Source organism: Enoplosus armatus, chromosome 12 (assembly GCF_043641665.1).
Source record: "Enoplosus armatus isolate fEnoArm2 chromosome 12, fEnoArm2.hap1, whole genome shotgun sequence".
Classification (NCBI taxonomy): Eukaryota; Metazoa; Chordata; class Actinopteri; order Centrarchiformes; family Enoplosidae; genus Enoplosus; species Enoplosus armatus.
In genome coordinates, this window is record NC_092191.1 from 22919148 (window position 1) to 22945860 (window position 26713).

The window sequence follows — 26713 nt, forward strand, 5'->3', positions numbered from 1 at the left end:
GGATCATTATTATTGATGTATTGATATGTAACCAGCACTTTGCTGTTGTAGCTGGTCAAGGTGGCGCTAATGTTAACTACTTCATGAACTGTTGGGTGGTTTAATCCATAATAAAGTGGTTGAATCTGTATTTTAACCAGTAACTAATGCCTAACCCTGACACTAATATAGTGGGGTAAAAAGTGCAATATTTGTCCTCTGAAACGTGATGATGTGGAGGTATGAATTACCATCAAAAAGTAAAGTAGCAGTACCACAAAACTGTACTTAAGTGCAGCACTTGAGCAAATGGGTGTCAACTGACGACGCGATGTTTCAAGCGTTGTTGCTGTCGGTACCTGAAATGTATTGTTCCTCGGCCACTTAGGTAAAACACCCACCAGCCAGTCAGAAACTAGTATTTATCTTCGGCATGCCATGAAAGAAATCGAGTAATTTAGTCACCAGCAATCATTTATTGACAAATGTCTTTGCATTGTTGAACCCTTTGAATTTCAAATTGCTGTCGAAGGTGTCATTCCTACCCTCCTGTCAGCCACCGGCTCACATTCATGTCACTGTGGTATGAAAATCAGGGGGTAGACACATGGTCATCATGTCTGCTTTTATTGTGAGGTAATGAGCGTCGATTGATTTACGAAGGCCGCGCACACAACAACAACAACGAGAGCAATAAAAGACAGACATGAAGCTCTGCAACTCCATTTTCAGAGTGTACTAAACTTAAGAAACCAGTGTGTGGCAGTCTGGAATGACGCTAACTATACTTTACATTTACAAAAAAAATAGATTCCCCCAAATTCGAGCGCCTTGGCTTGTTACATAAAAGCAGAAGTGCCAAAGAGTGATCGCAAATGTCAAAAATGGAAGCGAAATGAAGTGTGCGAGCAAAGTGTTTGTGTGTGTGTGAGGCAGTGTTGCTACGTGTTACTTTGTAAACCTGGTTAGTCCTGTTAGGAAGGAGTGGTGTGCGTTTCTCCCTGCTGCGTCTTTCTCTCTGGCGCTTTCTAGTCAGGTTTCGGCTGCCAAGAGGCCTGTGAGTCGCCCTCTGTGACATAGTTTGAAGTCGAGGCGTGTGTCGGTGTACGTGGGAGTGTGTGTGTGTGTGTGTGTGTGTGTGTGTGTTGTAAGGGGAAAAAGGGGGTGCTATGAGAGGCGGTGCTGATGCTGCCTAACCTGTTCTCCTGGCTGGCTTTAAGCTTGTGGGCATTTAACAGGAAGATCCATCCCATCTCGCCTGACAGAGCAGCAGTGATACACCGAGGAGGAGACATCTCTGCCCGGGCTTTCCTTAGGTGGAGGCGTCTCTTGGGCTCGAGCTCGTGCGGTGAGTCCATCGAATATATGTCTTCTACGGCGTCTTTTTGGTTGATGTGAGGCCCCATGATGGGGTCGTTTTGGAGGACCATTGCTAAGAATGTGTTGTTAAAAAGCAGGTTGTTACTGACTTCTATTCAGAAGGTTTGTGCCTTATAAATATTCATTTTATATATATATATATATATTTTTTTTTTTTATACATGGACAGGTGCATGTAAAGAAATCTGATGAGTGTCGGTTAATATAATCGTATGAGTTGCAAATGAGGTTTAGGATTACACATTTTCCACATTTGTTCACAAGTCAAGGTCTTAAAAAATTTTGATACATCGGAGCCCAATTGCAAAGTCAAGATCTTTGGAAATGTGCTGATAAAAACATGCGGTATATCAAATCAGTGTGACTTGCCGCTGTCCCGACTTGGACATACCGAACTCCGGTGTCATCCGACTCACACCCTGCTCTTTGGTTGATGCCGTCACCCTGTTTTAGAGGGCACATGTCATTACCGTGCCGTTTGCCATTATTTCGAATCCATATTTCTTTGGAAATCAAGGGCCACCTTGTGCATGTACAGAAAGTGATAATGCAATGTGTGCAGTGAGCTCTCACTCTACATATTCTTAGAAAAAAATGCGTTAAGCACCCTTGTTGTGAACAGGTTACTCAACGTGCACATCATTGCACCCAGCAAAGTTGTTGATGCCTTAGTCATAACTATTTGACAGTTGTGCCCGCTGAGTTGTTCGTCCACTTGGAGACCTAATTAGCTTTCGGAGGAGCGTCTGTTCATGACTGTTGCATTAACACTGACGGGTGTTGACCTATTAACATCACATGTTTTTGTAGGATTGGTGGACAGTTTGGATCTTAGTGGGAGAAAACACCCTTGGCTCCCTTTTCTTGAGGACTTGTTTTACAAGCCGGTATTGCGAAAAACTGGCTAAAAAGCAACAAGCAGCGACTGAGCCGCAAGTTAATCACTCGCATTAGCATTTGCATGTGAAGATATTGGGGTGTGGTTGAAGGGAGGGCTGTGTGTGTGTGTGTGTGTGTGCTCTGCGGTGCGACATGTCAGTCAGAATGAATCCAAACCAACTGGTTTAGATGGATACATTCCCCTGAACAAACCTGGCAGAAGCTTTGGATTCCTGAAGTGTGAGGTGATACGGTGCGTGGGCGTCATTGTTTCTGTTGTCAGTCAGGGTCAGGAAATTAAAGAGCTGCTAAAGGCAGGCGAAGAACTCCGCGCACAGGCAGGGATGTGCACAGGTAAAGGGATGAGACCAACCCCCCCCCACCCCCCCCCGGTGAGAGCTAGAGACAGCTGATGGGACTGAATTCTAGAATCAATAATGAAACCGTGACTTTTGACGGCGCTGTTTGTACTATTGTCATCTTGTCTTTCAGAATTTCAGGGTCAGCTTTCATGTGTTCGTCTGGGGTCAAATATTAGGAATCACCAAAAAGTTTAGGTCGTCTGTACAGGTATACAAACCAGGAATCAAATCAAATGTAGGCATTATGTCTGTTTGAGTTCGAACCTAATATACATAAAGACACATACATGGTATCTGATTTTGGCAGTAAGTATAGTACTCCTCAAATCAGTTTAAACCAAATCAAACCGAGGCCACAGACCAAATCATCACCACGTCAACATTCACTTCCCCTAAATTAATTACATACCGAAAACCAGCGCTTGTGCAACCATGCCGCTGGCCGTATTCTGGGCAAGGACTTAGGACTTCCAAGCCCTTGTAGAGATGTAGAGATGTCATGTTTGGTTTCAAAACACATTTCAAAGAGTGCATCACCCATGAGGTACATGGTATAGTTATGTCACTGATTGAAGTTACATTGTCATGAGATAATAACTAAAGTTGCTTTTCTTTGGTGTTTACAGATAACTTCGCTGTGGCGCTTACATTTTGGTCTACACTCCATGATATGTGGATTTAAACATACCTAAGAAATGATGGTAAGTAGTAGTACAAGATTAAAAAGGACATGTGATAGCAATTGTAAGAATATCTTTACCCATGTGGAGCAAATGCGTGAATCTTTCTTGTGAATCACATAGAGCGGAGACAGCAAGAGCAGAAGTCTTTTGGAAAGCCTGGTCCTGGATGACTCGGAGAAAGGAGTCGTCGTCACAGGAATCACAGATGACACTGTCGCTGCAAAGAGTGGCCTGCAAGCAGGTAAGAGAAAAAAACCAGTGAATATCGAAACTCACGTGTTACTCTTTAGGAAAAGTTCAAAGGTAACAAATATACAAAGAGTCGACTAGTAGGGGACCTGAGTGTAGCTACTACTGAGACTGGAGCTTGAAAGTCAGTTCGACAAGTGGTGCGGGATAAAGGATTTGAGGAGAATGTCGAAACATGCTAGTTTTGATGAGTTGTTTCTACTTGGTCCAGGGGACGAGATTGTTGCGGCGACTATACACCTAGACCACCTGAACAAAAATGAAGTGCTGAACATCTTGAAGGTCCTGGAACCGTATGATGACAACATGAAGGTTCTGACAAAGAAGGACCTGAGCGCCAGCGCTGACCTCAGCTCCTTGGGATTAGGTCTCAAAGACCCTGCAGAGGTAAACATCACAAGGGTTGGTTCAGCCAAATACAAAAAAAAAACCCCACTTACCTTTAGTTGCATCTATCTTATCTTTGCAGGTGGTTTTAGTTTTGTTTGACCAGGTTTTGAGATTTCTGCCTCCATGTTAGTGCAATGCAGGCGAATGGGATTGCGTTGAAAAATATTTATTTACAGGGACAATTTCTTCCAGTAAAAAGGAATATCTCGAAACGTGGGCATATATAAACACTATCTGAAGTAAGCTAGAAAATGTGATTTTGTTTTGGTAATTTGGATGAAGTGACCCAGTCTGATGTGAGCAGTCTGGTTTAATCTTTTAATCTTGTCAAAGTCCTCCTTCGCTGATATGTCAGTTTCTCCCAGGTCACTTAAAAAGTCCCTAAAACCCAAAAATAACTGAACAGTATAAGCTTTATATAATTGATTAATGACACAAGAGCTGCTTTAATCGATGTTAATCAACTTTGTTTATCACTTCATTACCGACAGGTGCTCAACCTAAAGAAGGATTTGTCACCAGCTGTTTCCCTTGACGGTCTGAGTGGAAAGCTAAATGCTGCGCAGGGGTTGGGGGATAAAATAAGTGGTCCCACTCTCAATGGAGACCTTCCCAGTCTCAGTCTAAATAGGCCCTCCGCCCACGCTGGTGACAAGTTCACAATGCCCTCCCTAGGACTGACTGGACCAGATCTAGATGGCACCCTCAAAGCGCCTGATGTCAGTGTCTCCACTCCCCGGCTCAACACTCCCAGTGCCTCGCTTGACGTTGAGAAACCGGAAATCAAGACAGGCAACCTGAAATACAAGACCCCAAAATTCCAAATGCCACACTTCAATCTGCCTCAACTCAAAACACCAAAAGCAGAAATGGATGTTTCTGGTGACATAGATCTCCCTTCGGTCAGTGGAAACCTAGAAAAACCAGACCTCAATCTGTCAGCCCCAAAATTTGATCTTAAAAGTCCAGATTTGGGCCTGAATGGGCCAAAAGTGGATCTGAATGGTCCTGATGTAAATTTAGAAACCCCAAATGCTGATATTGAGGCACCGTCAGGCAAAATCAAGTGGCCCCATTTAAAATGGAAAGGTCCCAAAGTTAAAGGACCAGATGCCGACTTAAGTGCACCTGATGTCAGCCTCTCCACACCGAAGATTGATGGGGATCTAAGTGCACCAGATGTTGACATTAACTTTCCCAAAGCTGACATCAAAGGCCCTGATCTAGATGTTCAAACCCCAAATCTTGACATTGATGCCCCATCTGGTAAAATCAACTGGCCTCATTTGAAGTGGAAGAAACCCAAACTTCACGGCCCACAAGCTGATCTGGACTTAGATGCAAACCTCAACACACCAGATGTTGATCTTAATGCCCCAAATGTTGACATTAATTTGCTGAAGGCTGACCTTAAAGGCCCTGATGTAGATGTGCAAACCCCAAATATTGATCTAGATGGTCCTTCTGGAAAAATCAACTGGCCTCACTTGAAATGGAAGAAGCCCAAACTCCAAGGCCCAAAAGCAGACTTCGACATAGATGGAGACCTAAAAACACCCAATTTAAATCTCTCAACTCCAAAGATTGACAGTGACATTAATATACCAAATGCTGAGCTGAATCTCCCAAAAGCTGACCTTAAAGGCCCCAATCTAGATGTTCAGTCCCCAGATTTTGACATTGACGCTCCATCAGGGAAAATCAACTGGCCTCATCTTAAGTGGAAGAAACCCAAACTTCATGGCCCCAAACCTGATATGGACCTTAATGCAGATCTGAGCACACCAGATGTTGATCTCTCTTTACCAAAAATTGATGGTGAGATTAGCACACCAGGTGTTGGTCTGAATTTACCCAAAGCTGATGTTGATGTTAAAGCACCAGATGCTGACATTGAGGCCCCTTCTGGAAAAATCAGGTTCCCAACACTCAAAAAGCCCAAGTTCCTGCTTTCTGGGCCAAAGGTGAAATCCCCAGATGTTGACCTTGATGCTGATGTGAAAGCACCTGACCTCAGTCTCTCTCCTCAAGCATCACTTGATGGACCTGATGTTGATCTGAATTTACCCAAAGCTGATGTTGATGTTCCATCTGGGAAGTTCAAATGGCCCACTCTGAAAAAGCCAAAGTGGTCAGTCTCAGGTCCTAAGGTTAATGGTCCCGATGTTGATCTAAATGCTGATGTTTCGGCCCCTGACTTGAGTCTCTCAGCTCCAAATATTGGTGGTGAGATAAATGCACCAGATGTAAATCTAAACTTACCAGAAGCGGACTTGAAAGGCCCAGAGTTAGATGCTCCAGATGTTGAGGGTCCGTCTGGAAAATTCAAATGGTTCACTCTCAAGAAACCCAAATTTGGCACACTGAAAGGTCCCAACGCTGACATTGATGCTGATGTGAAGGTACCAGATCTTGATGTGGATTTGAGTGCACCAGATCTTTCAGCACCAAAAATTGGGGGTGGGATGGAGGCTCCAGACCTCAATATCAGCATGCCTAATGCTGATGTCAAAGGACCAGCTGTGGATGTTAATGGTCCAGATCTTGACTTGCCCGATGGTAATCTGAAGTTACCAAAATTGAAACTACCAAAATTCCAAGGGCCAAAAGTCAAGGGTCTTGAATTGGATGGGAATTTAAAAACACCAGACATTGATGCCAGTCTTGACTTATCTAAAGTTGATGTGGATGCACCTACTGTAGACCTAAAAGACTTGAATCTGTCAGCCCCCAAAATTGAAGGTGGTATTTCTGCTCCAGATCTGAGTCTGCCCAAAGCAAACCTGAAAGGGCCGGATGTAGACCTTAACACACCAGATGTTGACATTAATGCTCCTGGAAAATTGAACATGTTCAGTTTACCAGACTTAAATCTTTCGAACCTGAATATAAAGGATCCAGACCTTAAGCCCAAAGCTGATGTAAAGGGACCCAGTCTGGAGCTACCAAAAGCAGACCTCAAGGTACATGATCTCAACTTGAAAGCACCAGATCTCAGCCTGTCTTCACCAAACATTGATGGAAACCTCTCAGCACCAAAAGTAGAAACCACGTTGCCAAAAGCTGAATTGGAAGCACCTGATGTTACAGTGAAATCTCCAAATGTAGATATCAACTTGCCCAAAGCAGACCTCAAAGGGCCTGATGCACCAAATCTAGATTTGGATTCCAATCTGGGAGACTTTAAATTCCCTCATTTCAAGCTTCCAAAACTTGGTCATTTGAGTCCTGAAGTAGAAGTTCCCAGTGTTCATCCTTCAGTGGAGGCTGGAATAGAGGCACCAAAGGTCAATCTGGGCATTCCTACAGCCGATGCCAACATCTCTGTTCCTGCGGTAGACTTAAGTGTGCCAAAGTTAGAGGGAGATATCAAAGGACCCACAGTAGATGTGAAAGCTCCCAATGTAGATGCCAATATTGAAAAGTCCAAATTTCCACATTTCAAGCTTCCAAAGTTGAACTTTTCAGGGTCTAATGTAAAAGCTCCAGAGGTTAATACCAGTGTTGAAGGGGAGATCCGTGCACCTGATGTAAGTGTCTCTGCTCCCGAAGCGAAGACAACACTCAATACACCTGAAGTGGATATCACAGCTGAAGCAGATGCTGAAGTTAAAGGTTCCCCAAAAAGCAGGCTGAGATGGCCATTCAAATGGGGACTAAAGTCCGACTCAGGTACTGATGAAGAGGAAAGTGGTGTTGATTCTGAAACCGATGTGTCTAATGCCGAGGTGGAGGTTCCTACATTCAAATTCCACAGACTGCCCAGGAACAGCATTGATGGCATTGGAGGAATTGATGATACCTTAGGCTTATCAAAACTTGACATAGAGGCAAGGGATTATGTTGTCAGCAAAGGGATCCGCTTGCCAATAGTTAATGCAACGTCAAAAGAAGGAAAGGTGGACAAGATTGACATCATGGAGAGATTGAGAATGGCGAAGGAAAAAGTGCCCTCTGCTAGCGCCTCACCAACCGAAGCGAAAACTGATATTGATCTGAAGCTGGCTGCCCCAAGTCTCGATGTCAGTGCCTCTACAGAAGCAGGAGATTCCCCTTTGGTGAGAGGGGGCACTTTCAAAGTAGAAAAGCCGGAGTCTGTGCTGGACCTGGTAGCCCCCTCGACATCGGATGAAAATCACAAATTGTCATTGGGTCTCTCCAATATGCTCGGCCTTAATGTCAAGGATTCAGATGCGGACTGATTCCTGCGAGGCAAACCTGATGAATAAAGCTTCAGTCCAGAAACACTGTAAATACATGTAACTAAACCAATTCAACACCTTAGTTTGTGAGCACGAATACAGAAGTTACCTGTTGATTTTACTCTTGCCACAGTTTTTTTTGCCGATAATGCCAGCTACAGTATCCTTCTTGTGTAATAACTTCAAGTAGCCTAATGAAGAAACTTGTTTTTATAAACCATGTGTATATTCCTGTTATTTATATAAGCTTTTTTTTTTTTTTTTCTAAACATTGCTGATTTGGAAGCATGTTACTTATTACATAACTGCCTCAGTATTGCATGTCATCACATTGAGGTTTCTGAGAAGTGCATTACTTTACCTTTAAAGAATTGAAATGATAAGTGAATTGAGAGTGAATGTATTTGTTAATTTTTTTTCGTTCAATAAATGACTCAATACATTTAATACGCTTGCGATGATTTTGTATTATGAAAAAAAAAGAAGCTTTATTTCACAGATCCGTAATTGTCTAAACAATTCCAAATAGATCCCTTGACAGGAAAAATTTTTTTAATTTGGTTCTAACTCTAGGAAAAACAGGAATTGTCTCGAAACAGAAGCTCCTATGAATATGAATTTATTATTGGCAACTCCATATAAGTTGAATTGTATGATTGCCTATTTAACAAATTTCCCATTTTTGCATTTTCAGCTAACCTGCTGCATGCTGAATATAAGGCTCTGTAGGATACAATAGAAATGAATCAGAATGAATCAACTGGAAGTGTAGTACCAAATTTGTTAGTTCTTTCCAGGAATATTCTTGGAAATGATTAGTAGATCTTTTGGACAGATAGGTGCCTCTGAGGTTGAGGTCGCTCCTTCATTTTCCTTCAAAAATGACAAAAGCTTTTACAGAGCTTGACGTATTTATTTCATACTGAGAAAATAAGTAAGTAAAAAAAAAAAAAATCCAGTTTCTTCAAACATAAAAGAACTGAATGACAAATAACATGGATGTTAACTGTAGTTTTGGAACGCAAAGGTAACAAATTCGATTTCCTAAAGAATATTTTGTTTGGTCAGCGCAAATTAAGGACATACCTATGAAAAAAAAATCTTTTACTTGTTGACCTGTCTCTTCATTTGTTCTGATATTTAGCTCCCTTTGTGCTTTGCTTGCAGTCAGATGCATATAAAGAGACTAAAGAGTCTATAGCCACGCTACTGGCTCTGAGACTTTGAGCTAAATGCTAACATCAGCATGCTAACATGCCCATGATGACAATGCTAACATGCAGACACAATGTTCGCGATGTTTACCATCTTAAATTAGCACAAAGTACAGCTGTGGATGAAGTCTTGACCAGATGATGGCGCTAAAGAGAAAATCAGGGGGCAACCTAGTTTGTTACAATTTCATCCTGAGGAGACCACAAATGTCCGTACCAGATTTCTTGACAATCCATGCGATAGTTGCTGAGACATTTCATTCCAAACCACTAACCACTGGTGGTCGTGCGAGAGAAAAAGTCAGGGGCGGTCATTATTAGCATACATCACCTAGGAATCATGAACGTCTGTACATAATTTCAGGTTGATGAGATATTTCAGTCTGCACCAAAGTGATGGACCACCTGACTGTCCACTGTCTGTAAGAGCCCGTCCCACCTGAAGCACCCCGTGATGCTGATATTCTCTTTTTCTTTGTCTTAAAATCACCTGCTAAAGTTACTAAAGATAAAAAAAAATTTTGGTAAAATGTATCCAAGCTTATGAAGAAGAAGAAGAAGAGGAAATCTGTAACAAGTACAACCCTGACAGAAGAAAAAAAGAGAGACGGGATAAATATACAGACTGGTTAATGAGTCTGTTGCCAGCGTGATGGCCAGTCCTTCTCTATCCAGCTCTGCAGCAGTCGCAGCACGTCAATGCGCTGGTAGATGCGGCAAAGTTCGGTGAGCTCGGTAACCGTCTTCTGGTTGTAACGCGACAGGAACTCCTGGGTGGGGCTGTGGGACAAAGAGCCCTGGGTCCGGTGCTCCAGCAAGGTCAGTTCATCGTAGCTCATCCCCCAGCGGCTTGCAAAATTCTTCCAGTTTTTGATGGTGCAGTGGTTTGGATCCAATTTGAGCCGCAGTAAATCCAGGAGATCTTTGTCATTCATGAGGTCACTGATCTTGGGAGGAGGTGCCGGGTAGCAGCACTTTTCACAGGGGCTGCTCAGTAGCTGCAGCTCTTTGGGGTAGTCTGAGCTCAGAGACGGACAAAGAAGACGGGGTTAGCTCTAGAAAATGTGCACATTGCAAATAAAAAAGTATGTCAACATCAAATTTAAAAGGGAATAAATTCAATTCTTCAGTTACTTATTACTATCTGCCTCTTGGTGGCCATCAGTGGTCTAAGGTGCATACCAACCCCCCCCGGCCCATGTCTCCCATCTGTTAATACTGTCAACTATCAAAAAAAGTGGTGTGAATATTCTTGGCAATATTTCAGGAAAACAATCCATCAAAAATGAATGCAATACTTGTATGCAGAGTGATTTAGACATAATCTTCCCTCCCTCCACATTATAAGAACGGATGTACCTGGCGACATAGATTCTGGGCAGGTGCATTCTTCGACATCTTCAACTGGCTGCAACACAGAGAAACACACACCATTACTGTTGAGTTCCATCAAATCCAGTGTGCTGTGTGTCATTTTTTTCATTCAAATGCCTAAAGTCAACTGCAAAACATAACATTCTTCTCACACACTTTTACACACTAATGCTTTAGCTTTACACTAAAAATAAGCAAACAGTACATTATCATAATATATACATATCATGATGCAGATTTTTTTTTTTTTTAATGGAAATTGGTTGGGTTAGTTAGTTAGTATGGGATAAACAGTCCGACAGAATGACAGGCAGGGCGGCGAAACGAAACGCTGGTGTCGCTACGGTGATGTCGTATTGTTTACAAAGAATGGAATGAAATATATTAAATCAAATGCCACAGCACCCTAGGGTGCCTCGAGGCCGGGCCGAGGGCGCAGCAAGATTGATCAAATCATTGCTCCATCATTGTGTACCAGAATCACCAGAAGTAAAACTATAATTGTAGTGCAGTTATGCCGCAGCTAATGACAGGACAACCCAGGTTGCTGGTGGCCGTGGTAACATAACGTGCTCGATTCCTGCCTACCCACACACCTGTCTACTATCAAGTTCATCAACTCTTAGTATGTCCAACCCACCTTCTCTTGTATTTGTTTGTTTGTAATATCATTTTTAAAATGTCTCCTCCTATGCAAGTTATATCCCAGTGAGGATTGGACAGGCTGGAATGGACCAACACTCTTTTCACTTCCCACTGCTCACTTTTCCCGTATGTTTATTGTCAGCGCTGTCTTTTAGAGAGCCGCGTGGCAGAGTGAACGTTAACACTTCTGCTCTCTGTGTTCCTGCTCTGTTATTGGCAATACTCACAGCTGCAACCTTCCAGTTCAGTGGGACAAAACCACATCCTGTGTGTTCACTGCCTTAGATTACATTAGAAAGTACCCGCACACCCAGTTTGCACCTCTGCCGAGGTAGAATAGAATGCTCTACATTTGGCAGTTTAATAATAATTAAAAAACACGTTCAATGTGCATCTAGGTCCAGATCTGCATCAAGATAAAGGACACATGGCAATGATGGTGATTTCTGATTGGTTGATACCTTGTCGTGGCAACTGTTAGCTAATGCAAACTTAAAGATATCGCGAACTGATATTCAAGTCAGTTTGCGATATCTTAGGGGAAACACCGTGCAGACGGTCGTAGGTGGGGTCGCTCTGGGGGTAGTCAAACTGAAGGGGGTTGGCCCAGTCCAATAACAGAAGTCGATGCACCCTGTTTTACAACCCATGAGCTCAGCATCAGTGTCTAGTCCCTGTGAATTACAGAGCATATTCCAGTCTGTTGCAGCCCTGCAGGGGCCTCATTGGTCTCCCTTGACCATCTTCTCACAGTTCTAAGCTACGTTTCCACCGCAGGAACTTTCCCCTGGGGACTCAGAACCTTTGGAGGAACTCTGCATTTCCACCGCAGGGACCGGGGTCTAAATCAAGTTCTGGGGACATTATTTTACCCCCCCAAAAAAATACTTGCAGCATTTTTTATTTAAGCCACCATTTTTAAAACGAGGGGTCAGTGGACTCATTTGCCTAAGCTGCGTGGGTCGTTAGATCGCGGTGGAAAGGCAGATAACAATGGGTTGAAAGAAGTTCCTTGAAAAGTAGTTCCTGTGGTTGTGATCTGATCTTCCGGCAGGAGGGAGGGCTACTGGAACTCCAGTGTCTTACTTCCTCAAACTGCTTGAATGTGAGAAGAGTTGCGGCCGGAGTGACCGTGGTTGAAGTCAGATACGGCGACATGGCGTCAAATTGTGAGCAACGCGATGGTCGAGGGAGACAACCAGAGCCAACCAGATGGCATGGGAAAACTCTGTTAATAATATGGACGTAGGCCCCCGACGGAAGGCAGTTCAGTGTCCGGGCAACGCGATACCACCAGGACCCTCCCTTGCTAATCACGCTCGGTTGAAGCGACGACAGCAATCTTCAGTCGACTTCAATTGACATTCCTGAGTCAGTTTGCTAACTTTTCTGAATGACTTTTCTCCATATGTGCTACTTCAACACCACATTTTAGCATTCACCATCTTCCGAGAGTTGCTAAACATTTCACAGTCACGGCTGTTAAAACGAGTTACATAGGCTTGCTGTCACAGTTAAAACAACTTCAGATGTAAGGATTTCAATGATTTATTACAATGGTGGACTGCCGGAGTGCTTTGAAGGTTGGGAGATTCTGATTCCGACACCATATTTTGAAGGTTTCAGTTGCATGCTCTGCCGTGCGTCGTACCTAGATTATCTATACAATATGGCGTAAAATGACCACAGAAAATATGACAGTCTATGACGTTGTTGACACATACATTACATGTTTGTGTTGATGTTCTAGATGTCGGTATTTCCCCAGATGAAACGGTTTGTGGTTAAATGTGAAACTGAAACTCAACTTTATTTGGCACTTACGAAACAGAATTCTGTGTAATTCAGTTTTCTTTTTCAGCCATGTCTATGACACTTGTGGAATTGACTGTAAGGGACTAATGTTGTGCGTGCGCACGAGGTGTTAATACTGACAGGGAATGAAATGAGCACCTGCCACCAACCAAATAAGGGTACATGTTGGCTGTGGCAGATAAAAATTCCGGGTCACCTGCCACCATGGCAGAAAGGCTTTTCTTATATTGATGAATATTATTTTTTAAAAAGCAAGTCTTATGTAAAGAATAGTCAGGGATTAAGGTTGTATATGATATATTCCATATTTCTACTGTCAGGCACCGCTGACTCAGTGCATACATTTCAGAAGTGGCAGACAAAAAAAAAAGTGAGGAAGTTTCAGACCCTGAATACTGACCTGTCTTATTCTGTCTGAGGAGGGGCTCAGGTATCCAGAGGGCATGGAGCTCAGGTGGAGGGTCACGGCATCTGCGGGACACGACATTACTGACACCAGTGTATTCTGATTAAAATACATCCATCGCTGACAAATATATGCGTCAAGTTGCAGTTCAAAATATATCTACGTACAGTAACTTCTCAAGTGTGAGACAAATGGCTAGATCTAAATTTACCTCAATGGCAGAGAGAGTCAGGCTTTTATTTTGACTTCAGCCCATTTTATTAAGTTTTAGTAAGAAGACTTTTCTGTTTCTGTTTTAATTGGCCGTTGATGGAAACTCAACACTTCCTCCGTGTTTCCATCAGTACAACATGTCATTACCTATTTTTAGTCTCTGCTCTCAGTTTTTCTTTTTCTATTTCTATTTTGTCTTATTTTGGATTTTTAATTATATTTTGGGACCTGGCTGCTGTAACACTACTAGAACTCTAGTATCTTTCAATCACCCCCCCCCCCACCCCCTCAAATGCTTCCGTTTTGTCAGTTTCATGATCACAGTTAGTCCATCGTCAATGACGCTCACACACTTCCTGCGCAACTGTTTCACATTAAAAGCCTTCCAGTGGCTCAAAGGGCTTCTGTTCTTGAGAGGCTTTTTTTAAAATTTATTTTAGAAACTTAACAGTGATTGAAGAGAAACAAAGATGGATAGTTAGATGTACTGATGGGGTTAGTGTCCCCCAGTTTTTAAAAATGTATTTTTTTCAACCAGGCCTTTATTTGTTTGCGCTGGCCACTCTGCCATTATTTCAATACAAGCTTTTATTACAGAATATACGGTGTGTATGAATGCGATGGACCATCGTGGTGTGACGGCCTTATTTACCGTGTGGATCTGTCACCTGCACTGGATAATTGGCCTCCAAGGACTGTGGGAGAGACAAGGGCAGACAAGATAATAGAGTAAAACGAATGAAGCTAAAAACAGAAACTGTGTGCTCTGTTGTCCCTCCTCTTGGGAGCTTTACATTCAGTCTGTTTATGAGACTGAGGCAACAGTCGAGATGTGGTCCGCAACTGTGGAAGAAAATGCCTCTCTTGTGGCAAAGGCGGGGGAACGGCCTGCTACAACCTGTTCTTCCTAAAGAGCCGTCGGGCACTAGCAATCACAGCACAGCGTGTTCAGTTATGGTACATTTCTTAGCAGATTACTGTAAGACCCTGCTGTCTGGAAAGGAACAATGAAAAACAAAATCAGCACAAAGCAAACTGGATAGGAGGCAAGTCAAGACAATGAGACAGAGACAACAAACACATGACTGGAGGATGGAATAAAGCAAAAATGCAACAACAACAACAACAACAAAAAAAAAAAGTGCTCACAAATTCTGCCACGAAGCTGGTGGTGTCCGTGTCCTCCACAGGTTCCGAGCTGCTTCTGTCTGTTACGGGAAAGGAAGAATCTTCAGTATTGTCCCACATGTCGCCAAAGTATCAACCTCAGAGAGAAGCCACATCCTCCAGCCAGCCAGCCAGCCAGAGTATATTCTGTCATGCCGAGTGTGACGCTGCTCGGACATGTTGATGTAGGCTGTAAAACCGGGTAGTAATGACACATCATGGTCATTTAAATGAGGTAAACTGTCATTGTGAAGGAAAGGAAGACTTTTTTTTTCTACCCCATGTCATGACCCTATTTTCATTTCAGCTCCATTAGTCTTGCCAACTAAAAAAAAGCGTGAGTTTAGGTGTGTTTGCCCCCGACTTCATCCCTGAATAAAAGCAAAACAGCTCGTAATGCTTTCTCGGACACAATCTCGGAAGACATTTAAGTCATATGTCCCTTGCACTGAAAAGGATTTTTTTTTTTAAGGAGCACATTCCCCACGATGGGTTGGGAGAGCAGCACAAAGGCAGCTTTTCAGCTCCTGGACGGGGGGATATGTGGGGCCTTCATCGGTCTACGTCACTGTAAAGCCATTGTATCCAAAGGGCTCCGAATAAAGAACTGCTCTGGCCTTTCTTGGGTTACACTCTGTGCCGATGAAACTTTTAATTAGCATGGGAAAGTAGAGTTAGGATTGAGTGACGTGGTAAAGGCTTTGGAGGTGTTGTTCACCTGAGAGACGGCGGTCGTAGGTCATAGACAGTGTGTCTGCGACTTAATAAAACACTCATGGCAGCCTGATTTTAAATGACACATTTAACGCAGCTGGCACAAAATCAATATATCCCACTGGAAGACCCAAGCCAACAATGAATTGATCCAAAGCCCTTCTTCCTCTGCGCCATAGGGGTCCATTGTCCATCCAAAAACTATTAAAAACACATCAATGTGCCACACTGTTGCACTGGGTGCCATGTTCCCACATGAACACCATGAACACACACACACACACACTGTCCTGCTGCCAGAAATACCCCCTGGAGCACTAAAATGTGGATTAATCCACCACTGAAAATAGTCCCCAACAAATGCACTATTTCCTCCTGTTTGAGGAACATTTTATCGAAATTGCAGTGTCCAGCTGTTTCAGGAAATTACACAGCCTTTTTTCTATAAAAGAAGAAAAGAAAGTGTACGAGATTTATGTCTTCAGTAATGTGATGCAAATGTACGGTCCAGGAATAATAAATGTGGTAAGAAATAATGAACGGCTCTTCAGCACATTTAAATTTTTTGCGCATTCCTCAATTTAATATAGATAAAATAAATATGTTTATAGCCATAGTGTGCAACAGGTAAAAACCCAAACAAAGATCTTGACCAAACAGACCAAACAAAGATCTTGGTAACACTTTATATTAAGGTACATATATTCACCATTAACTACTGGTTTGTTAGCATGCATATTAGGGGCATATTGGCTCTTTATTAGTCACTATAAAGCACTTATCAATGCCTTAATCTGCATGACCGTATTCTACAACTACTAGGCCGTTAACTAAGAGTTTTCCCTCAATAGCCTCCTAATTACTGCTTATTGATAGTAAGTCAGGAAGTTGTTGTACATGAATATGCTCAGTATGGGCCTGTGGTATGTTCTTGTGGTACTACCACCGTATAAGTGATTCTATGATTCTACCACCTTATAACTTCCTTACTTACTATCAATAAGCAGTAATTAGGAAGTTATTGAGGGAATACTTTCAGTTAACGGCCTAGTAGTTGTAGAATCTGGTCATGCAGAATAAGGCATTAATAAGTGCTTTACAATGACTGATAAAGAGCCAATACGCTTCTAATGTGCATGTTATAAAGCTACTAACTAATGGCCCTTAATATAACATGTTACCAAGATCTTTAATTCAGTTAAACAGGTAAACATTATAATTCATTGTACACAAAAGGGTATGAAGCAGCAAAAAACAAACAAACAACAACCCAAATACCGCAAGCTTCCTTAAACAATCTGCTGCATTTCCCAGATTTGTGGTTACTTGCATTTGTCACTCAAAAGAAACCACACCCGCAGAAAAGTAAAACGTTCATGGCTTAGCAGTTTAAGGAACAGATGACCCCCCCGTCAACGTTTACACCCCCTTTACAAATGTTGACATTTTGAAAAGCTGATTTGCAAAATGCTGTAAATACAGCGGTTAACGGGCAAAAAGGATAAAGGTGAAGAGGATCATTACTTTTTTTTTCTCTCTCTTACACTTTCTATTGTCAGTAACTCCGACAAACCTCCCACATACATGAGCACTTGTCACAAAACCGACACTGAACTTTCTATGGAATGCCTCTTCAAACACGCACACACACACACACACACACATATATAAAATATAAACTCTTCTGTACAAGGTCTGACGTCAAAACCTTTGAACAACATACACAAGGTCTTTAAAGTGTCCGATTATTAAGTTGTGTCACAGTCCAGGGATTTTCTTAGGTCATTATCATAACCCTTATAAAATAAGAGGCACGAGGGCTCAGTCCACCACATACTTAGTGGTATTTCCAGTGTAAGTTGCTGCATTTCCTGGCTGCCAGGAACTCTACATCTCTACATGATTGATTATGTGCAAAATCAACTGTGGTGTCTTGCAGTAACGGTGGATTCCTCATTATTATTTTAACAGAAGAGCCCACAGGATGTGATAGCTGGTGTAATCCACAACAGGGGAAATGAAAGGTAAATCCCCAACACCACGGGTTCTGTATACCAGCCTACACACCAGACTACTAGGAAATGTTGAGATGTTACTGTCTGGCTCCCTGTTGCTTTCTGTCCCTCTATTTCCAGGAGGTAGTTATCAGGTATTCGAGTGTGGAATCAATAATCAAAGGGGAAAACTGACATGCTGAACATACTACACACTCCCTTTTTCCTGCTATAGCAGTCAAACCGCCCTATTTTTTCGCGCACAATAAAACCTTTGCAGGTAGATCTACAGAATGTCTATCTTTAAGCCTTGTGGGTTGGTGCAAGAGGTCTGTAAAGGACTCACCATACCATTAGCTTTGCATTTTTAAGCCAATTGACAACAAATTGCCTATGGAATAGTAGCTTTGTTGTCTCACTTCAAAGCTTCCTATTCACAAAAAAAGAACACTCCATATGGATTCCCTCAAGGATCTTTCCTGGGTCCACTCTATATGTTACTAATGGGGCGGGGCGGAGGGGGGGGGGTCATCATTGGTTAGCACTGTATCGATTTTCATTGCTGTGCCTCTGACACCCAACTCTATATGGCTGTTGATCCGGATGACCCAACCCTACTCGATGATTCTGCAAAACTCCAAATTACACCTCATGTCAAACATTTCTTTGAATTCTTGCTACAATATCTGTGCATGGCAACCACATTATTAGTTTCTAAGAAGGTAAACAGTCCCAAACCCAAAAGATATTAAGTTCACTATCAAAGAATTGTAGCAATTCCTCATATTTGAGAAGCTGAAGCCAGAGAACTTTTGGCATTTTTGCTTGAAAAATTACTTGATTCATCGATTATCATAATAATTTCGGTTGAAATAACTCATTTTGACCATTGCATGTCACTAACAATATTTAACTGAAGGGCTCCTTTAAAAAGTGTGTGCCTGTGAGCATCCGCCCCCTTTGCATTTAGTCTAAACTAAACTGGACCAGGTCTGAAGCAAACAACCAATCAGGGTAATCAGGTGCTCTTGTGTTTTGATTCCTCGCTTCCAACTGTTCTGATTCACACTAAAATCCAGAAGGTGGAACCTTCTGTAGAACAACTTGTTTGTACAGAGTCGATGTGATTGGCCAGTTACGTGCTAGCTAATGCTGATTGGTTGTTTGATCGAGACCTGGTCCAGTTTTTTAAAACACTAAATACAAAGGGGCGGCCTTCAGTTAGATATTGTTAGTGGCATGCAAAGGTCAAAATTTCGTTATTTCAACCAAAATTATAATTCAATATTATTGCCTACTGCTAGCTTTAATTTCGTGTCGAAATCAATCAATTTATTGTTTCAGCTCTAAAAACTGTCCCTACAATTCACCATACTATCGCAGCGCATTACACCTCAAGCAAGAAGTGTGGCTGTGTGAATTCCTCTCTAATCTCAAAAGTCTTTGAACCCACCAAAAGAAGTTTTCAAAAACCGTCCAAGCTTGCAACAGCATTACCACATCATGAAATTGTAACGTAAATGAAAGAAATCACTACCACTAAGTAATGGTTGCCTGGTAGGTAGAAAATCTAACCTAAAACGTTAGCGTGTTCTTAGGGAAATGGTGCAGTGATGTAAAATGCAGGTGATTTCTAGTTAATAGTCTCAAACATGCTATACCACCAGTAAACAACTTCACATTGTATTCCGCTTTAAATATGGTGCATTAAGTATTAGGCCAGTCACACAATTATCAAATGTAAGTTGAACCACATATCAGTTGAGCATTGTCTCTCCCTCTCTGGGAATGCAGGGGCATGTAACTGCACGCTCTGGATAAAGTTCAAGAGATGAAATACAAACCACATCATAATACATTGCTTAGGGGCATAATTCCGCGCAGGTGAACCCAGCTTTTTTTTTTTTTTTTTTTCCCCATTTTGGCCACCCATGTCTCCAAATGAAAGGCTAAAGCACAGTTTCTAAGCAGCCTGTGTAGCGGGGCCGTTTGCTTTATCGTGGGTTTGTTTCCACACATGAATGGAGGTGAATGGCATGCCAATACCTGACCCAGGCCACGCTGAAGCCACACACACACACACACACACACCTTGTGCAAACTCTCTGCTACATGCATAGCTGATAGTGGGTGGCAAGTGTGTCTCTCTCACTACGTGTCTGTATTCTTGAGCTGCACAGGACTAGACCAGTATATTACTGCTTATACTACCTCTTTAATGACATATCACCCAATCAAAAATGGATATTTCTCCCTGATCAGAGTCATATAAAAGCATTCTGTACGTTTTAACAGCTTAATGTACTGTAGTATCTCAGAGTATCTGTACCACTGGGAGTACTTCAACATTTTGGGAAATGATTCACTTTCCTTCTGAGAGCTAGATTACAAGTTTGATACCGAGCAGGAGTCAGGACATGGTTAGCTTAGCATAAAGACTGGAAGCAGGGGGGAAACAGCTAGCCTGGCTGTGTGTGACTTTGTTTAATACACAAAGAGCAGTATAAAAATGTGGCTTTAGGTGGAATTAAATGGTGAAGCTATTTACTGTGCACTGCTTCCCAGAAGCTTGCTGTTGCAGTGCGGTTGCCAGGTTTGGTACCATCGTGCCTATACAGAGACCAAAACCAAAACCAGTGTGTCTGGCAACCCGCGCTACAGTCAAAGATCTAGCATAGAAGTGCTGGGTGGATGGATAAACTGTTAGTTAGTCAAGAAATAGTTCCGGCATGTAACTCCTCCTGAAATTATACGTCATTTTACAAATTGGTTTTTGTTTCAGCAACATTCTGTTCCCTGTTACGCTAGATAATCCCCAGAACAACAGTTTTGATTGGAACTACTTTTAACCAAAGAAATAGTCCCTATGAAATCAGAGCATGAGAGACAGATGTTGCTGTTTAAAATACTAAATGTAATTTTATCGAATCTTTGCCGGTGCCACAAACAAAATTCCATTTACCTCCATTATGTTGGGGGTGGAGACCAAAATCTTAGCGACAGATTTCTCAAAGCCTGTCTGCATGTCTAGATACATACACTTTTTGGTTAGATGCAATAAGGATGAAATAAAGTCTGTGGTTAACACAAGCTTTAGGGATTTTAACGCTTTGTTCTACGACATAAAATACGTCAATCATTTCCATTTACGCTTCAAAACTCATAAAAGTGGTGTTCATTAGTGAAGATTATTTCGCTGAACAAAACGTGTAAGTATCATAAACTTTCGTTTGCCACAGAGTTTAATCAGTAATCCAAAAAAAAAATCCCATTGGCTTTTTGTGGAGGGAACCAGGGTGATGCTAACTTCCGGGTTTGCCTACAAAAATACGTCCTCCATACAGCGCTCTATTTGGGCGGACAGACCTCATCAAAATACCTTCAAAGCCAACAGCAAAGACTTCTTTTAAGGCTGATAATCATAACCTGATCACAATCTTTGTTCTAAAATCTACAGAAATGACATCTGACCGGCTGTCACAGCTCCAAACCCACATTTTCCATCATTGTGAATGATTCAGTGTGTGTGTGTGTGTTATTAGACTTGGCTCTGCAGCTGCGATGTCGCTTTGACATTGTTCAGCTTTGGTATTAAAGGGGCGAAAACAAGTCTAGCGCTCACTAAAAACGTATCACAAATTTACCCTAGGATTGCTCTATGTAAACAGATATTAATACGAGAGGAAATCCAATAAAGTTACAACTGAACCATCTTGAAAGTCCCGTTTAAACATTGCAACAAGCACTTTTAACTGAACTGAAACACCACATCCTGGCTTAGCTTAGAGACGTACTCAAGCTCTGCTATAAATTACAGTTTAGCAATGGTGAAGGGAACTACTGCAGCGTATACTTGGATCATATAGGATTGCAGACAAATAGCCATTAACCCGCAGTGTGACTGAACACATGTTCATTATCCTGAGACAAACACAGGGTGTGTGTGTGTGAAAGTGGTTTAGGTAACTACAGGCAGGAAAACAATGTTGGCTAGGGTCGCACCTTAACGCTTGAACCTTAAGGAAATGACACATGCCGTGAGATCATGTTTGCCTCTGAGTTGAGACGGCGGGTGTTGCAAAGCATGCACAGTTCTTTGATGTGTGCATGCTGGTGGGTACGGAACAGAGTCAAAACGTACAAAGAAAATGACCAAGGCCTGTGGTGTGGTTTGTCTACTGCCGGTGAAACCAATGCATTTGGATCTCTCATCAAAAAAAAACAGTAGGACAACATCGTGAGGAATGAGAGCTTCTGCTTTTAACGAGAACCAAATAGAAAGTGGTCAAAAATCGCACATTCAAAGATGTGTCGCTTCAGAGGCGATGCCTGAAAAATAAAGCACCCTTTCAGCAGGGTCTTTCTCAATGGTTAATAAATCCTTTACTAATGCTCTATAGACCAGTTAGAAGCCATTAATAAGAACTAGAGCCGCAACGATTACTTGATTAATTGATTGTTCGATCGAAAGAAAATGAGTTGCCAACTATTTTGATGATCTATGAATCGTTTTAGTCCATTTTTCAACCAAAAATGTCAAAGGTTTGCTGGTTCCAGCTTCTTAAATGTGAGGATTTGCTGCTTTTCTTTGTTGTTTATGACAGTAAAAGAAGAGGCTTTGGGGTTTTGGACGGTTGGACAAAAAAAAACAAAAAACATAAGCAATTTGAAGGCATCACTATGACATTTTATAGACTAAACGAGTCATCAACAACAATCAGCAGATTAATCGATATTGAAAATAATCGTTAGCTGCAGCCCTAATAAGAACATCTTTTGGATAGGACGCTGAGGCCAGGTATGAGAATTCGGTTGGTTTAAGGACCTGAGGATGACTTTACATTCTGTGATCATATCTAATTGTTAGTCAATAAATAGTTCCAGTAAGTAACTCTGCCTGAAATGATACATCATTTTACAAATTGTTTTTTGTTCCAGCGACATTCCTGTCCCTGTTACTCTAGATAATCCCCAGAACAACAGTTTTATATTCCATTATATTGGGGGTGGAGACCGAAATCTTAGCGACAGACTTCTCAAAGCCTATCTGCATGGCTAGATAAGGTGTGAAGAGTTTTGATTGGAACTACTTTTAACCAATGAAATACTCCCCATGAAATCAGACAATGAGAGACAGATGTCTACCTCCACTATATTGGGGTGGGAAACCGAAATCTTAGCGACAGATTTCTGCGCAATTTGGGCCAAAAATGGGCCTTTTCAAAAATACCTTCAAAGCCGACAGCAAAGACTCACACAACCTGATCACACTTTTGGACTGAAGCTCTCAAAATGCGACTGTTTTAAGGGCAAAAATGAGTCAAGTCACCTGCAGTCACAAAGGTGGATGGAGGATGGATTTGGTTTGTCATAACTGGCAACCCAGATGTTGTTCTTATTAACGGCTTGGAACTGCTCTATAAAGCACCAGTGAATGATTTGTAAACCGTTAATAAAAAAACCATTTAGCCACGGCTTGTAAACCGTTATTAAGGGTGTCTTATCAAACGAAGTCGTCATTTGTTCGAATCTATTCGATTGTAGTAAAGCGTTTTTTTTTGTTTTTTTTTAAAGGCATAGGGACAACTGTGCTGCATTCACGTGAGCGCAAACTCACCACCGACCGGGTTTTCCGCGCACTAGCGACTAAACGTTAACGTGAAAAGGGGAGGCACACGGTCGCTGCGACACATTAACCCTTTGTTCTCTCATAAGCGTCACTGTTATCATTCATTTCCCAACCTGTCTCTGGCAGGAAGGGGTCACCCATTTTATGATATAGGTTCACTGGGCCACAGGTTAGCCTAACGGTTTTTCCAACATCAAAAGTGGGACTTTTTTCTTCTTCGTTTTTTTTTCTGTTGTCAAATTGTGGAAACTTTGCTTGGTTGTGGTCAGACGACAGACGGCTAACCGGGAAGCACTTGCCGTGCCCCCCCACGGTGTTTCAACGAGTTAAAAAAAAAACAACAAGCTAAATGTCTAGCTAAGTCCGAGAAAATAAAATAATTGATAATGGTGGAAAAAAAAATGTTGAATGGTGAAAATAAAACAATAATAAAGCACAGCAAGGTCAATATAGGAGGTCTGACAGGTACAGTTTTCAACGTCGACTAAGATAATGTCAAAGAAACGAGGAAAACACACTGCCTCAGAGCACACTTTGGATATATTTGACTTACCGAATGGCTCCTTACACGCCCGCAAACTGCTCATTTTCGAAGCCGTGACGTCTCCCATGCCGGGTCAAGGTAACAGGGGTGGGATACAAACTCTCTCAATAACGTTAACAGCTCAAAACCGGGACACACCGGGCCCTTCACATTGAGCGAGAGTACAGGCGCTAGTGCCAGCCCGGCGGCGGCGGCGGCGGCTCAGACGAATGAACCACCTACCTCAGTCAAGGAAAAAGGTACGAGGGTCGACGGTACCTTCACTGTCCCCTCGTATTTTTCAAACCTCTTCGTTTTTTGGAGCTGTGACGTCTCCCGTGCCGGGTAAATGTAGCAGGGATGGGATACAAACTCTCTATACAATGTTAACAGCTCAAAAACAGGACAGTAAACACATCACATTGAGTAAGAGGGGGTGTGACTATGTGATGAAGGTGACGAAATGCGAAAAGACATGCAAATTGTTTTTAATCATTCATTTATTAAAATAAAAAAAAAGTGGGATATGTGACATTTAGCATTAAATAAAAAACAGAAGAAAGAAAAAAAAAAAAAGGAAATACAACAGTGAAAGTTTTGGGTAAACTTTTATTGTATTCTGCGAAATAACTTAAAGCAGCCTTCAGCCATTTTTTGGCTGAACAACATGTAAAAAATCAACTAAATTTTATTTATATACCGCCATTCAGTCACCTCTGTCCCCCCCCCCCCATGCCGATGCATTTCATTGCCACGCTTCTTCCATCCGACAGATGCCCTTAGACTTTTCATCCTTCATTCCACTTCCTGCCCCCACTGCAATCACCTTATTCCACTCGCCTGAGCCTCCCCACCCGCGCCTCATTCCCCTCCACGGTTCTGTCAGACTACAGGAGTTTTAAAATCCCAATTGATTTCGGAATCTGGTTGCATCACGCACACGAGGAGAAACTTCACAGATGTTCTTCTCTCTAATTTCTAAAAAATAATATATTATATTTTAAGGGGTTGCATCGGTAGTATTTCAAACTTTCAAACTACAATAACCGCCACGCGGTTGTGTGCCTCAACCAATCAGTCAAGTTGCACTTCACACCCATGTCTGTCCAGACTCATAAAATACATGTCGTGAATATTTGGAAGTAATTGAATAAAAGGTATAAAGTGTATTTTTTGGCTAAATGGAAGTTATCACCATGTTGATGTTACATATGTGTGATTCCAGTGAATATACATTGTTGAACTGATTAATGAAGGATTATCAATGATATATTGGCTAAACAGGTACACAATGTACTTGGTTACTATGTAAAGATGGATTCTTATAGAGTACAGCTACACAAAATGTGCTGCTTTTGCTTTCTCCTGGTATTTTTTTAGATGTGAAGCCTCTCTGTGAGCTGTGGGTGAAAGGATCACGATTGGCTAGGTGTGCAATGACACTCGAAATTCAGAATGAGGCAGGAAGTGAAAGGCAGAATGGACGAAATGGAAAAATTATGATGTCACAGTGAAGTTGACCTTTGACCTTCTGGGTAAAAAGGTGTTTTGTGAGGTCGCGTGACCTTTGACCTTTGACCACCACATTCTAATCAGTTCGTCCTTGAGTGCGGGTGGACCGTTTGTGTCAAATTTGAAGAAATTTCCTAAGATATTGAGTTCGGGACGGACAACCCGAAAAAAATGTCGCCCGCACGGAGGAATAAAAACAGACTGGTGAAACCACATACACCTCTGTGAAAATGTCACACAAAACCAACTGAAACTCACACCCTTAACAGAAACTTATGCTGGGATATAGGTGGCAACAGGATGATGAACCTGACGCCTACTGCTATTGGCTGAAAGGACAAAAATCATCATCACTACAATATCATGACCAACAGCAACACCAAACGAGATGTCGTTCTAAGCTGTGCTATTACTGCGGTTATTGAACATATTGCTAGCTAGTATGTGTCAGCTTTTCATTGTACTCACTGGCTGCTGTCCTGTTGTGTAGACCTGTGTGCCGTATTATCATTGACTGTCCTGCATGAGGTCTGGTCTGATCTACAGTTTTTTACTTTATTTTGTCACGAAGGGAGAGGTGTGTATACGCAAAACATGTAGAACAATGTAGAATATGTGTGCCAGCAGGATATAAGGAGTAGCTACTGCAAGTCTATGAAAGGGCAGGATTCAGAATTTCTTTTGTATATAAATATATATTTATATGCATATACATATACTCATCAGCTGCAAACTGTTTTCTTATTGACTGCATGAGCGGTCTCAGTGGTGGAAGTCCAAACTAAGTAGACATACTGACTATACTAAAGTAAGATTTTGAGGTACTTGTACTTTACTTGAGTATATCCATTTATTACTTTACACTTCTACTCTACAACATTTCAAATGGTAAATATTGTACTTTTTTTTATTCCACTTTTACATTTATTTGACATATAGTTACATCGCAGATTGAGATTGAAACGTCAAAACAAAACGTGAAAAGCTTATAAAATAAGACACATGAACTGCATGAACTGGGCCACTGCGGAAATGATCTGGCCCAGTGCAATCGCTTAAAACTCTAGAAACACGGGCTCCTCACTTGAAATGTCAGGCAAAAACTGTAACAGATAAGGTCCAACTCTACTGGGTCAGGCTGAGGAGAGCTCAGAGAAGTGTTTGCTGGGTCCATGGTTGTCTGGGTGGCAACAGTTACCAGCAGTTTGGCAACACGATCCAAAAGCACGTGACTAACTTCATATATGGAAGCAAAAGAGTCAGGATCCCAGCTCTAGATAGAGTGCTCTCACAAGACACAACAAGCAGAAAACACCTGAATACTCAGGAGGGGGAAGACATTAGACAACAGCTTCAACAGGTGAAAACAAGATTACACTGGGG

At 41.9% G+C, this 26713-nt stretch overlaps 2 protein-coding genes across 3 annotated transcripts; one reads left to right on the forward strand and one right to left on the reverse strand.

Moving 5' to 3' along the window:
- The first annotated feature begins 1234 nt into the window (after positions 1-1234).
- On the forward strand, positions 1235-8571 carry LOC139294162 (neuroblast differentiation-associated protein AHNAK). The gene is made up of 5 exons (XM_070915975.1): positions 1235-1327; positions 3227-3301; positions 3404-3524; positions 3744-3919; positions 4414-8571. Exons 2-5 carry the CDS (start codon positions 3296-3298, stop codon positions 8122-8124), a joined length of 4014 nt encoding a protein of 1337 aa, XP_070772076.1. The 5' UTR covers positions 1235-1327; positions 3227-3295; the 3' UTR covers positions 8125-8571.
- Positions 8572-9067: 496 nt separating this feature from the next.
- Positions 9068-24030, reverse strand: edaradd (EDAR-associated death domain). Of its 2 annotated transcripts, none has more exons than XM_070916080.1 (6): positions 23849-24030; positions 14941-14999; positions 14444-14486; positions 13573-13661; positions 10698-10746; positions 9068-10356 (listed from the first exon to the last, which is right to left on the reverse strand). In XM_070916080.1, exons 1-6 carry the CDS (start codon positions 23904-23906, stop codon positions 9968-9970), a joined length of 687 nt encoding a protein of 228 aa, XP_070772181.1. In that variant the 5' UTR covers positions 23907-24030; the 3' UTR covers positions 9068-9967. The 2 variants fall into 2 exon arrangements, with proteins under 2 accessions (XP_070772181.1, XP_070772182.1); XM_070916081.1 differs by having other exon boundaries at positions 9069-10356; positions 13573-13643.
- Between the last annotated feature and the right edge of the window lie 2683 nt (positions 24031-26713).